Source organism: Carassius carassius, chromosome 28, assembly GCF_963082965.1.
Source record: "Carassius carassius chromosome 28, fCarCar2.1, whole genome shotgun sequence".
Taxonomy (NCBI): domain Eukaryota; kingdom Metazoa; phylum Chordata; class Actinopteri; order Cypriniformes; family Cyprinidae; genus Carassius; species Carassius carassius.
Window position 1 is genome coordinate 3,684,575 of NC_081782.1, and position 14,412 is coordinate 3,698,986.

The 14,412-nt window shown below is 39.2% G+C and overlaps 1 protein-coding gene across 1 annotated transcript in view; it reads left to right on the forward strand.

Annotated features, from left to right (window-relative positions):
• Nucleotides 1-584: 584 nt before the first annotated feature.
• LOC132107578 (NACHT, LRR and PYD domains-containing protein 12-like) overlaps nt 585-14,412 on the forward strand; it is an 80,267-nt gene continuing 66,439 nt past the window's right edge. Inside the window, exons 1-6 of the mRNA XM_059513689.1 lie at nt 585-589; nt 692-805; nt 910-1,069; nt 1,518-3,181; nt 4,273-4,446; nt 7,756-7,929. Coding sequence (XP_059369672.1) covers nt 585-589; nt 692-805; nt 910-1,069; nt 1,518-3,181; nt 4,273-4,446; nt 7,756-7,929 — 2,291 coding nt within the window. The remainder of the gene's footprint in view (nt 590-691; nt 806-909; nt 1,070-1,517; nt 3,182-4,272; nt 4,447-7,755; nt 7,930-14,412) is intronic.

Consider the following 14,412-nt stretch of genomic DNA (forward strand, 5'->3'; position numbering starts at 1 on the left):
TATAACTGCAACAAGATGATTTAAAAAATAACAGTACTGTTATACCTAAATGCTGGAAAGACCTTTATTTATTTATTTATTTTTTTAAAACTAGCCCATCATGCATTTAACCATCCACTCAGCTTTAAGAGCTGTTCAGATTAAAACTGCAGCTCCGCAGTGAGTCAGTGTCATGGATGGAGGACCTGTTAAATGCAAAGAAATCCTTACAATTAAAAAAGAAAAAGTTATTCACTCAAGAGCAGCGAGCAATGTCTTCAATTCAATTCACATTTATTTGTATAGCGTTTTTCACAATACAAATCGTTACATGTGATTTCCTAACTTAAATTTTTTTTTTTTCTGTTCATCATAGGAGACCAGGACCAGAACTCAGCTGTGTGTCTATAAGGAGTGAAGAGTCTATGGATCATATAGTACATTTTAAGAGTGGAGATACACAGATTGAGCTTAGGTTTATTATAAAATATGATTATATATGGCATTTTATGTTTTAAGTATAGTGTCAATAGTATTTTAAAACATGATAAATACTTCTTGTATCTACACATTTTATAATTTTAACTTACAATTTTTGTAATGATATGGTGTAAATAAAAATCAGAAAGTGCACTTAAAGTCTTTATAATAATAAATCAATAATTTCTTTAAATACAGTAATTAAAATCATTAAATGTGATCTCTGTAATAGTTCAGTTCATCAGAGGCGATCAGAACAAGAGCCCAGCTGTATGTCTATGAGGAGTGATTCGTCTGTGGATCAGCCATTAGATTTTGAGAGTAGAGAAAGACAGACTGATCTCAGGTAAAACATTTCTGAAGATATTATTTGAAGATATAATGTGATTTTTTTTAAAAAGACATCATGTTTATAGAATTATCTAAAATTGTGGTATTTTTATTTTAAAGCCATGATGTCCTAAACGCATTTAGATCAAATCTGATAAAGAAGTTTCAGTGTCTGTATGAAGGAACAGCAAAGCAGGGAAACCCAACACTCCTGAATGATATCTACACAGAGCTCTACATCACGGAGAGTGAGAGTGGAGAGATCAGTAATGAGCATGAGGTGAGGTGACTTGGGGCGTGCAATATCATGATTTAATGTCTTAATTTTTAATTATTAAAATGTCTCCATAATCTGCATTTGTAGAACTATCATAGTATTGTGCTTCAGCACACATTCTATTAGTTGCAGACAGTTACGGCACCTCTGTCTCATATATACTGTACAATGAGACATACTGTATGTTCACACTCTGGGGACACTGCAATTATTCGCAATCACAAAAGTACATTAATTGCATGTGGATTAAAGCTTTGCCAGTTAAAGATTTTATTTGTGTACACCTGAAGCACACGCACACTAAAAAAGTCTGTCAGACAGTGCCTGATTAGTGGACAACTTGCAAAATAGTAAAAACCAACATAACAAGGAATCGGGATAAAATCGTGAATTGTGATTTTCCTGAAGAAAATTTGTGATATGATATTTTTGCCATATTGCCTACCCCTAGGTGACGCAGATTGAGAGACAATCCAGGAGAGCAGCAACAGAGGACACATTGATCAAATGTAGTGACATCTTTAGACCTTTACCTGAACAAGACAAACCCATCAGAACTGTGCTGACAAAAGGAGTCGCTGGCATTGGAAAAACAGTCTCTGTGCAGAAGTTCATCCTGGACTGGGCTGAAGGACAAGAGAATCAGGACGTCCAGCTCATATTTCCTCTTCCTTTCAGAGAGCTCAATCTAATGAAGGGGAAAACACTCAGACTTTCAGATCTTCTTTATGTATTTTTCCCTGAAACAAAAGAAATGGAAATATCCAGTGACAAATATAAAGTGTTGTTCATCTTTGATGGTCTGGACGAGTGTCGTCTGTCTCTGGATTTTCAGAGCGATGTGAGGTTGTGTGATGTAAGTGAATCAGCATCAGTGAACGTGCTGCTGAAGAACCTCATTGTGGGGAATCTGCTTCCCTCTGCTCTCATCTGGATCACCTCCAGACCAGCAGCAGCTGATCTCATCCCCTCTGAGTGTGTCCATCGAGTGACAGAGGTACGAGGCTTCAGTGATCCACAGAAGGAGGAATACTTCAGGAAGAGAATCAGAGATCACAGTCTGGCTGATAGGATCCTTTCACATCTGAAGTCATCAAGGAGCCTCTTCATCATGTGCCACATCCCAGTCTTCTGCTGGATCTCAGCCACTGTTCTGGAGAAGATGTTGAGTCAAGCAGAGAGTGGAGAGATTCCCAAGACTCTCACTCAGATGTACACACACTTCCTGATGCTTCAGACCAACATCAAACATGACAAGGACTATGAGAATAACATGACTGTTAAAGACATGATCCTCAAACTGGGGAAAGTGGCTTTTCAGCAGCTTGTGAAAGGCAATGTGATCTTCTATGAGGAAGACCTTAGAGAGGGTGGCATTGATGTGACAGAAGCATCAGTGTACTCAGGATTGTGCACTCAGATCTTTAGAGAGGAGCTTGGCTTGTTTCAGGGGAAAGTCTTCTGCTTTGTTCATCTGAGCATTCAGGAACATCTAGCAGCTCTATATGTGCACCTCTCCTGCATAAACAACAACATAAATGCGTTTGACCAAATCATTAAACAGAGTTTGTGGTGTACATTTAAGGACTGGTTTCAACTTCATTCATCAAAGCATGTTTCATTGTCTGAGTTGCATCAGAGAGCTGTGGATGAGGCTCTACAGAGTGAAAATGGACACCTGGACATTTTCCTTCGGTTCTTTCTGGGTCTCTCAGTGAAGTCTCATCAGATTCTCCTACTAATGAAATTGACAAGAAGAAGCTCTGACAGCAATGAGGCAGAAACTGGCAGAAATAAGAAAACAGTTAAGTACATCAAGAAGAAGATCATGATCATTAAGGCTCCAGAGAAATCCATCAATCTGTTCCACTGTCTGAATGAACTGGGTGATCATTCACTAGTGGAAGAAATTCAGCGTTATTTGAAATCCGGAAGAATAAAAAAAGCCAAACTTTCTTCATCTCAGTGGTCAGCTGTAGTTTTTGTGTTGTTGACATCAGAGAAGAAGCTGGATGAGTTTGATATAAATGAATTTGTTGGAGAAAAAAATGATACCGAAAAACAGCAAATTTTTAAGAAGCTGTTGCCTGCGATTAAAGAATCCAGATCAGTTCAGTAAGTATTTGGCCAGATATAGGTTTGGGCAGGGGTGAGCTGAGCCCACCCTATTAGAATTTAGGCAGTGTTTTTAAATGTTTTCATGATTTATGCATAGAATTAAATAATCTGGGGTGGGCTGTTCATATTTGTAAATGTGAAGATACATTTTTATTGCTCTTGATTTTTTTTAAAATTGGTTCATACCATTAAATTGACTTGGGGTGCGTTTCCCAAAACCATAGTTGCTAACAGGTTAGCAACTATGCTTTTGGGAAACGCACCCCTGAGCAGTTGAAGGGCTGACATATCTTACCTGTTCAGCAGGCAAAAGCCATTTCTGCATCTCTGTCTTTAATCTATAAAAGAGTTGTTGCCACTTCTCGAAAGTCCCCTTGTTTCAGCCTAGACTCTGTAAGTTTCCATTTTTGACAACTGGCTCTCCGCAGTTAAAGGTTTTGACAAAAGGTGATTCCCAAGGTGTAAATTATAATTGCTGTTCAGAACCTTACTGATTAAAAGCACGAAAGACGAAATATGTCTGATGAATGACAATTCAAACTGATGAAAGACATAATTCAACTAATGAATGACATTAATTCACTGTGAAAATGGTCCAGATGACTCAAATTATAAATCATAATTATAAGCATACCATAAGGACAGGTGTGGAACACTGATGTTTTATATACTTGCTCACTACATTATGTTTATTTTACATACTGCAAATAAAGAGTTCATATGCAAACTCCACTAAGAGTTTTCTGATATTTATCCATTTTTATCTATTATTAGCATTTTTATCAAGCTTCTATGCTTAGTTTCAGTAATTTTACTTTAATGGCAATGTGTAGGTCATTTTCTATGCCATTACACTGAAATAAATAAACATAAATATAGAAGCCTGATAAAAATGCTAATTTCAGATGAAATTTTAGATGGCACTTAGAGGCTTTTGTATTTGAACTCTTCTAATATAAATAAGTTAAACAAGTTTAAATTTCTAATGGTATGAGTCATTGCATTGGAATTTCAAGTTGTTGCTTATTGTTATTTTCTCTTGCTTTTTGTATTCAGTTAATTTTGTTTAAAAAGTCTGATTTCTACAGGTTAAGTGACTGTGGTCTCACAGATGAAGGTTGTGCTGCTCTGGCTTTAGCACTGAGATTAAACCCTTCACAACTGAGAGGACTGGATCTGTCTGGAAATAAACTAAGAGATTCAGGATTCATGCTGCTCTCTGCTGTACTACAGAATCCTGAATGTAAAGTGGAGGAATTGTGGTAAGGTCATATATGACTTTCACACATGAAACAAAGTATATAATATTTGAGGTGTTCAGCCTCTTTCTTCTGCTGTGACTTCAGCTGATTGAGTTGTAAATAACTGAACATATGAGCTGCTCCTCAGTAACATGATACTGCATGACTGAGAACACAATGAACTACACTTTCAGACACAATCAACATTTCCCTCCTTTGCTTTTAAAGAGACTCGGCTCAACACATTCAGAACAGAGAAATCAAGAACATGTTGGATTCATACTTACTGTTGATCACATTCACCTTTCTGTAGTGACTCTTTTTAATTGTATATAATCATAGATACAAACACCCAAATTAGTACATATTAGTACAGATCTACATAACAGTGAAACTTAGCTGTGTTGGAATTGGAATAGTTTAATTACAACCTGAATTCTGGAAATGAATTTGCATAAATTTGAATAAAATGAAAACTAAAATACTTTCAAATTACATGAGCCAATATTTTATTTACAATATAACATAGAGAATGTCTCTGTTACATATGTAACCCTTGTTTCCTGAAGGAGGGAATGGAGACGTCACTTTGGATGACTGATGAATTGGGATCTCAATTTGAGAGATCAATCCACCTCAAGTGTGAAGTAAATGAGCCAAAGCACATTGGCATCCAGCTGCTGCTGATTACAGTGTGAGTATAAGAAGGCAGTTGGTGCAGCGCATATTTAGATTTTCGCTGAGAGGTCGAACCGGTGACCCTGCCATTCAGCGGTGGTACAGAAGACATAGCGAAGGGACGTGACGTCAGTAGATCCTTCCTCAGAGGAATCCGCCAAGGAGGGGCTGTTAGGAGGAGCAGATTTTCAGGAACCAAGTCCGAGTGGGTCAGTAAGGCACCACGAGCAGGACTTGCTCCTTGTCCTCCCTGATCTTGCACAGTGTCTGTGCTAGAAGACTTACTGTGGGAAACACATACTTGCTGAGGCCCAGCTGTCAGCTATGAGCCAGTGCTTCCATGCCAAGGAACAGCTGGCAGTAAGAAGTCTCTAGAGAGGCAAACAGGTCTACCTAAGAGACTATGAAATGTCTCCAAATCAGCTGGACTTTCTGGGGATGGAGTATCCATTCTCCGTGGAGTGCAGCTTGTGACAGTTCGTCGGCTGCCCGGTTGTGCAAGTCTGGCATGTGAATGGCACAAAGCAACCTCAGATGTTGATTGTGCGGACAAGTACATGCTTGCCTTGTAAGCGCCTCCTGAGATGGCGCAAACCAGGCGTACTGCCAGCAATTCTAGGCAATTGAGTTGTCACTGCAGTTGGGGGCCAGTCCAAACCACCAATACTGCAAGCCTTTTGAACATGCCCCCCCAGCCAGTGGAGGAGGCATCTGTGTGAACCACAGCATGCATGGAAATCTGTTCTAGGCGCACTCCTGCCCAGAGAAAAGCCAGGTCTGACCACAGGGTGAAGATTTGGCAGCAGGCTGGTCTGACTCAGACCCGGTAAATGCTGCATTGCCACGCCCACCTCAGGACTTGGCCATGGGTCCAGTGCTGAAGCAGTCTCATATGTAGCAGACCGACATGCTGCTGTAGCTGTCATATGCCACAGGAGCCTCTGAAACTATTTCAGTGGGATGGCCATCCTGCTCTTGAACGTATTCAAGCAGTTCAACACCGTCTGAGCACGTTTGTGCATAAGTCATGCTGTTTGTTCAACCAACTCCAACTCCATACAGAGACCCTCCAGGTTGATCGCTGCAAACTCTTGGGCTCTTGGGGACAGAAGCATTTAAAGATGCACTTCTTCGTGAGCATCTTTAATGGAAGCTCGTGAAGGGCCCGGTTCAAGATGTGCAGATCCAAGATTGATCTTACCCTACCACCTTTCTTCGGTACAGTGAAGTAAGGGCTGTATAACCCTGTCTTCATATCGGCATGAGGGACCAGCTCTATTGCATCTTTCCCCAGTAGGACTGTGATCTCTGCATGCAAGACAGGGGCATCTGCCACCCTCACTGAAGTAAAGTGGATGACCCTGAACTTCGGAGGGCACTGGGCGAACTGATTCACATAGCTGAGTCTGATGGTCTGACGGAGCCAATGAGGCGGACTGGGAAGTGCTACCCAGACCCCAGAAACCTTACAAGTGGCAACAATTAAACCACCGACGTAAACAAAACCTCAAACTAAGACTAAAACTATTGGTCAAAAAACATTTTCATAAACTGAAATAAAATTCAAATTTCTAAATAAATGAAAAGGTTAAAACTATACTAACAACAGAAACTGAAAAAATAACTCAAATAAAATAACAAAAAATAAATAAATAATCGTGTTCATGATTTAATAAGCTATAATTCTGTGCCAGAAAATCTGAGATGTGGTTGTTTAGGGAAATACCTGTAAATTGCGTTTCATGTACTTACGCAGAAAGCTAAGTGCCTAATCACAAAAAATGTGTTTTTGCATTTAAAAAACAAGGGGGAAATGAAATGGGAAATAACTATAAAATGGGAAATGGGAAATAAAAATAACGCACACTTTTACAATTTTTGGATGAGCTGACTGTAGTGAATAGTCATTTGATCACGCTTTACGATTAACTATGGCAATGTCAGCCTCGAGTCTGTGATACAAGCATCGCTTTGACTGTGCAAAATGCATCCAAAATGAGAGACAGCAGCAGCTGCTCAGGGATTTCACTGCTTGCCGTGTCCTGTGTAGCTTTAGAACTGAGATTGAGTGTGTTGCTCATCTGAAGTGCGTGCATGCTGGAGCGGCTCATCAAAGTGAAGTGCAAACATCATGTAAATCACCAAATCACATTGAGTTTTGAGTAGTATGAGGTTTCAAAGCATTTTAGATTGTTTCTTTTTATTGTGTACATTCATAAAGGGAGAGACGGGACATACTGTAGTGCGCGCCGGTGGCTGGTCTGTGCAAGAGATCCTTCAAATTAATGCATTGAAAACGCAGATGGGCAAAAATTAAGTTTACAGAGTTTCAGTAACGATTACAAAGAACAGGTTTCCTCAAATCCAGCACTGTAGGGGGTCATTGTCCTACATAATTTAGCTCCAACTCTGATAAAAGCTCAGCTGCCTGCAGCTTTCTAGTAACTCTGAAAACCTTTTTTTTTGAAAACCAGTTATTTTGAGACCTTTATCAATGTTCTGTTTCATTCTCTGTGGCATTTTAGATCTTAATCTTATCATCCATCAAATATTGATTTGTGCTTTTAAGTTCATATTTTCTCTTTAATCATGGATTCACTGCTAAACTTATCTGATCTGATGGACTGAGGAGTGTGACATTGTTCTCTGCAGGTTGAGTGATTGTGGTCTCACACATGAAGGTTGTGCTGTTCTGGCTTCAGCTTTGAGATTAAACCCCTCTCACATAAAAGGACTGAAACTGTGTGGGAATAAACTGGATGATTCAGGAATCATTCTGCTGTCTGCTGTACTAAAGAATCCTGACTGTAAACTGGATATATTGTGGTAAGATCATATTTGAGTCTCACAAATGAAATTCGTGGTATAGTATATTTGAAGTGTTTAGCTTCTTTCTGCTTCTGTCAGTTCAGCTGATTGAGCTGTAATTGACTGAATACATGAGCTGCTCCTCAATAACATGGTTTACAGAGGGACTGAGTCACACTGAAATACACACTTTTAAAAACAATTAAATTTTCAGTCCTTTGGCTTTAACCCTTTGAGGGTGGCAAACACACTGGCTTGTTCATTTGCATTTTTTTTCTGATACCAGCAAAAAGAACTTAAAATTTTTTGTCCAGATATGCATTAAGAAAATCACAGTTTGTTTCATTCATCGTCACATGTCGAGGCATGGAAATGTCACAGTCACAGGCTCTGTAAAACTCTCTGACAAATTTTAAAGATTCTATGCCACAAACTTTTAATATTTCATAAGTTGATCCTGATAAGGGCTTGTCGTCACAGTTGTAAACACGACAGCTTTTTTTTTTTGTGAGGGGGTTTGGCGCCACGGTATCTTTGTTTCCAGGCAGAACTTTAAAGAAAGCGACACATGTCTCAAGGAAATCCTGTAGAATTCAACCAATCTGAGGATGACTTTGACAATCCTGAAGTGTTTTCACTTTTGTGTCCCATATGACCCATATACAGACGATAAGCCAACGGTCTGTGGCGTGACATCTGAGGCTGAGACAATTGCTCTGATGACATGCTGATAGTAGCGGACATGAAACAGGTTAAATAAAATAGGCCAAGCATTGTAGTGTATGCATTTCAACAGGAGTTCGCCATATGCATCTGTGATTATCCCAGTTTCACGTTAATTATTTCTAAGGTCGATGTTTCCTCATGATGAGTGTGTGGTTGATTTCAGCTGTACACAGCGTCAGAAGCTTGTGCTTATCGCAGTCAAATCGATAGGCTTGTACAACTTCATGCGGCGGAGTAAAGATCGGCTGCCGTCAGACAAAGCAATGCATTCTGGCTTGAGAGAAAAATGCACATAGCTGTATGATACTCCCATGTAACTTAAGTAAAATATTGCTGTGGAGAGATCGCAAAATTCCAGCACAGGTATGTTTTCATATCATCAGTGCTTGTTCATCAGTGAGTGCACACAGGGTTGCCAGATTGCACATATTAAGTAAAACACTGGGAAGAAAGTGTATCCTTAAAGGATCACATCACCCATTTGCATTTAGCTTTGTATTGTTAGAAACCCAGTCATATATTATAATGATCATGGATTTTTCCTTTATTTTTCCCTGAGATGGGAGAAATAAGGATTTAAGTGTTTTACTTCCTGCTTATTATGACGTAAAAATCGTAATTTTGCGTCATAATAAGCAGGAAGTCAAAATTCATTGAAAAGTGTAGAGACCACACACACTAGCTTATTATTATTCCAGGGGGTGGGACTCACTCACCCTACAGGCCTATTACAGATCAGTGGGTGCGACTAAACTTACAGAAACGAAAATGAAAATCCGCCATCTTGTTTGGAAGCTATGTAGCTAAGCTAACAAGCGCTTATGGAGTCAGATTTACGAGAATGGCTGGAGGAACAACTCATGATATGGAAGAAGAGGATTTTCAAAGTCTGTTGCTCGAAACAGATGTTCGTGGCTATCTATACGAGCCACAATATAGCGCAGAGCAGCTGAGGCTGATGGAGGAACAGGAGGCGGCGGCTGCAGCCGAGGCCGGAGACCTGCCTGTCGCGTCCGAGGAGCCAGGGCATGTTCGAGCTGGTGCGGACTGGTGGTGCCTGTGCTCTCGTTGTGCGCCTACGGACACAGAGCTAGAGTCCGTCTGCTGCCAAGAATTTGAAAGATGCCAATTTCTCCTCAAAGAAATGTCTGAGGCAGACAAGGACACGGATGTTTGCGTTGTGAACCATCCTAGTTTCGCCCCGCATATGGACAGAGGCGTCCTGGAGACATATTTCAGAATTGATTTCACGAAATGATTCCCGGTTAATAAGTTACGTAACGTCAACTGTAAAATGTTTGTGCAGTACCTTTTTTAATGCACAAAAAGCTTACTGTGGCATTGTTTACTACTGTGGCACGTAAATACCATACATCGCTAACTGTGTCCTCAATGTCTTGGGAGTGGGAGTGGCTTGTGGAGCTGTGCAAATGTGTTGCATTGTGGGAGTTGTGGTTTTCCATACAAATGAGCCCTAAAGTTACTTTCTGTAATAACTCGGTCAAAAAGGCACCAAATTCGAAAATTTTAATAGATTTCGACTACATATATGACCCACTTTCAATGAAGATCAATGTTCCCACGGGTGAAATGCTCCTTTAAAGGAGACGAGCTCTGTTTGGTGAATAAAGCTCTTCACATCTGTCAACCACAAGCATGAATGCTAAAGTAATGAAGAAAAATCAAAAAATAAAACCCAGTTTTTAGGATAAATAAAGATAACGAGTCGGCCAATATCATGACGATTGTTTTAATTACTCGAGAAGGGTGGATATTGTCATCAAGATTAAAATATAAACTAAAATAAAATAATCGCACAGCCCTAATCTATGGCTGCGGAAACAGTTAAGAGTGAAATGCATTACGGGAAGTTTAGTTTGAAATGTGCTCGTGCAACATGTGTTCTCGCTGTGCTGTGTAATTCAGAAGTGGAGAAAGAACATCATTCAGGTCAGTTCACCCAGGGGTTTTTGCACACTGTAACTTTGACAACTTTTACCTGCATGACAGAGTAAAATTGCATGCATCGGATAAGTTGTCCGCCTTATCATTGCACTAATATGAATTAATAAGCTGTAACGCTGTCGCTGGGACAGATGAATTGGACAAAGTAACAGCAGTCATCAAATTACTAAATTATGATATATGCATAGGTGGGTGCTGGGGTCTAATCTGTCGGATTGCAACATATATCCATTTTGTTAATTAAACATTGCACATTGTGTTCGTCTAATTAGAGTTAAGACAGTCGGTGTGTTAGCCAAGGCTCACATAGCCACAGGCCACTAACTAAGCTGGTTGGCGAAGTAGCCCAGGCAAACATAGATAGTAAAACATGCGATTCACATTGCTCTTTGGAGCATCAGCAGTACATATGTCTTTGTGATAGATCTGCTTGTTGGGGTGTTTTGTTCTTGTTTTGGCATTTATTGTTCCCTCTATGTCTCCTGCTTTGTGGGTTTATTACATGTATGTTATATTTGCAGCAGCAATATTTCTTACATGCTCACAGCAGCATGTTGTGGATGTATTGGTAGTAGCAAGTCTCTGTACTTGCTCTGCCGCAGCAGCAGCATAGCAGATCTATCTCCAAAATTGAGAAATCAGCCTTGGCTAAGCATTGAAACTAGAGTTTTAATACAGAAAATAGAGGCAGGCAGAGAGAAAATGGAAACAAGATAAATTTCAAGTGTCCTATGAAATTTTGAGAGACTGTCTGACAGTGGCGTAGACGGAGAGGGGCCATGGGGGCACTTACCACCTCTCAAAACTGATTGCCCCCCGCAGTGTGCCCCTACCTTCTACATGTCCATCAACCAAAAAATAAATAAATGAATTCAAATCATATCTTTAAGCATGCATTTGAATAATTAACAATTCCATGATGCTTTTTAACGACCAGGATTGAGGATAGCGAGCGAACCTTGTTTGTAGAGGCTAATACACTAATCAATCAATCAACTTTTTATTCAAGACACAGAGGTCCATAGAGACAACACAGTACAGATATATACATAAATACAAGACAATACAAAACATTTAAGTATGATGCAGGCATCATTAAAACATAAACTAACTCTGCACACCACCGTGTGATTCACCTATTAAAGATTAAGACGATCGGTTATTGTCAGCTTTAGTGTCACAGATGGTAAAACCTGTGTCATACGCATTTTGTCATGATCGACCCTGGTTTGAATCTGCCTAATGGTTTACTTATTTCTCCCATTTTAAATTACATCAGAAATGCATTTATTTTCAATGAAAATGAAAAAATCTAAAAGTTGAAAATAAATTATTGGGTAGGATTAGGGTAGGTGTGAGAGTGCTTTATTGTCCCAATAAGGTGGCATCCATTTATTATTTTGAATTAACATTTACACTCAATAAGTTATTATTGCATACTGTTTATAATTGTAACGATGAGCCAGAGACGTTCGGATCCATATGCAGAACTTTTACTATAAGAATGGTCAAACAATAATCAGTAACGGCGCCCGGTATGTCAGGGATATCCAGAATCAATAACAGAAACAAGCAGATGTCGGGGCAGGCAGCAGAGAATCAGAGTCAGTATAAACAATCCAAAGGTCAGGTACGGAAGGAACAAACACAAGGAAAAACGCTCAGAAATGTCAGACAGGCTAAACAAGACTTCGCAAAGTGTCTGTGTGGGAGTGCTGCTTATATGTGTGTGTAAATGAGGTGCAGGTGTGGCAAGGTGATAGTGATGCAGTGACTCATGGGAGATGTAGTTCGGGTGGGGTGCAACAGTATGAGAGGTGCTAGTGTCCAAGTGATGATATAGTGACATCTGGTGGTTGATGGGTGGAATGGTCCTTAGTGGAGTGCCCTATACTGAAGTTCATGGGCACTCCAGCTGATGATCGTTACGATAATATGCTACAATACTGAGGTGCAGATATTTCCACTATTTGCAGTAAGTATTATAAATAGCAGAAAATCCTGCTATTTTAACATATATTGTATTGGAATCTATAGCTATTTGCACTTAGAATAAAAAGCATATCACTAAAAATTCTGTTTTTTGCACTTAGTGTAAATAGTATCTATCGCTAAGAAAATATGCTATTTTCATTTAATCTAAATAGCAACTATCACCATTTAAACTTCTATTAGTGCAAATAGCCGTGCCCTTTTTTTCTGCTTTGACCAAAAGCTTTAAAATGCAGGAAGGCATTCCAAGGCAGAAAAGCCACATTCAAATCCAAATTCTGCTTTACTTCCTGTCTCCGGAGGTACCTTCCTCTGATCGAATTTTGAAGGCAGCATAGATGTTTCCTTCACTGCCTTGGATATCCCACAATTCTGTGAGTTCCATTCCGTGACTATTGAGCTAAAAAATATAGATGTCTTCTGAAAGTTGCGTTTGATGTCAGTTTGTGTGTAAATGTATATTTCTGACTAACTTTTTGCACTTCGATGTTATTTCTGGAGAGAAATCAGTATAACAGAAATGAAATATTAGACAGAGAGAAAGAGAGATGGAAGTTGTGTGTACACGCGTCTGTGCATCTCTCTTTACAGTGTGTGTGAGTTTACTTCAAAAACAGCTATTTTTTTCCTCTCGTTGCTGGAAATTATAATGTAGGGATTCATTATTAAAACTGTTATTAATAAAAGTTGTGGGGCAAGAGCGTAGACAAGTTTCTTTGCTTCTGGATGTGTGAGCTGTGTGTGTCTCAGTAAGCAGTGCATTAATATGGAATGGTAAGTCTCTAATGCACACCAGTATAGGTGTGTTTATTGTAGGAGCTAGACGTTTTATGATGATGTGTGTATTTTGTTAATTGGGTTGACTATTAATTGTGCTCCTATCCTTGTTAATTAGGTGAATTATCTGAACAGACTTCTCCTAAACTTTATTAATAAAGAATTATATCTGTGTTTGTGCTGTCACTGAACCAGAGAGAGCAGTATTCATGTATTGGCAACAGCTTCACAAATTCTACAAAGTCTTTTCAACCAAACAGTATTTATTGTAAAAATTCTAATTATCACAGCAATACTGGGATAATTTTATTCTTATAGGATATAAACACTCATGTTAAAGGTAGAGATCAAAAAAAAAAAAGAGTAAATCACCTTTTAAAAGAAACTTGATGCTTCAGATAAAGATGGTATCAATTACAGTGACTCCCAGCACTGGGTGGCATTAGTAAGAGCATCCAAGCTAAAACCTCTGCCAAATCAATTTGTGGTAGTTTGCTGTTGTGGTGCCCATAGTAAATTAAGAGATTTGTTCAAATTGCTGATACATCCATTAATGAAACAAGTTACATTTTTATGTGTGTGTTTTAAATAATTATTTTTAGTTAATTAATTATTTTTTAAATAACATTGTAGCATATCAGACCCGAACCAGACAAATTAAAGAGTTGATCAGGACTGTGGTTGAAACACGAGACAAATTCCTCAGGAAGGCAACAGGTTGTAAATCATTCATTGCCACAATTCCGAAGCAAGATAACCAACCAGCCAACTCTTTCACAGAACAGCTTTCAACATTAAAACCACTAGAACAATTATTGACATTTTCATTTCTGAGAAGAGATTGTCAAATTTTAGGCAAATAATTGAGATGCAACCTCGGCCATCACATGTTAACCCATGAGAGTAATAAACAAGATCCTTGGATTGACCCCCCCCCCACCCCCCACCTAGCAGAACCAGACTGAAATTCCTAAGGGGGGCCTTCTAACCTCTGGTCTCCACAGAAATCTTAATGTAAGAGAATGGCACAGAAACTGTCTT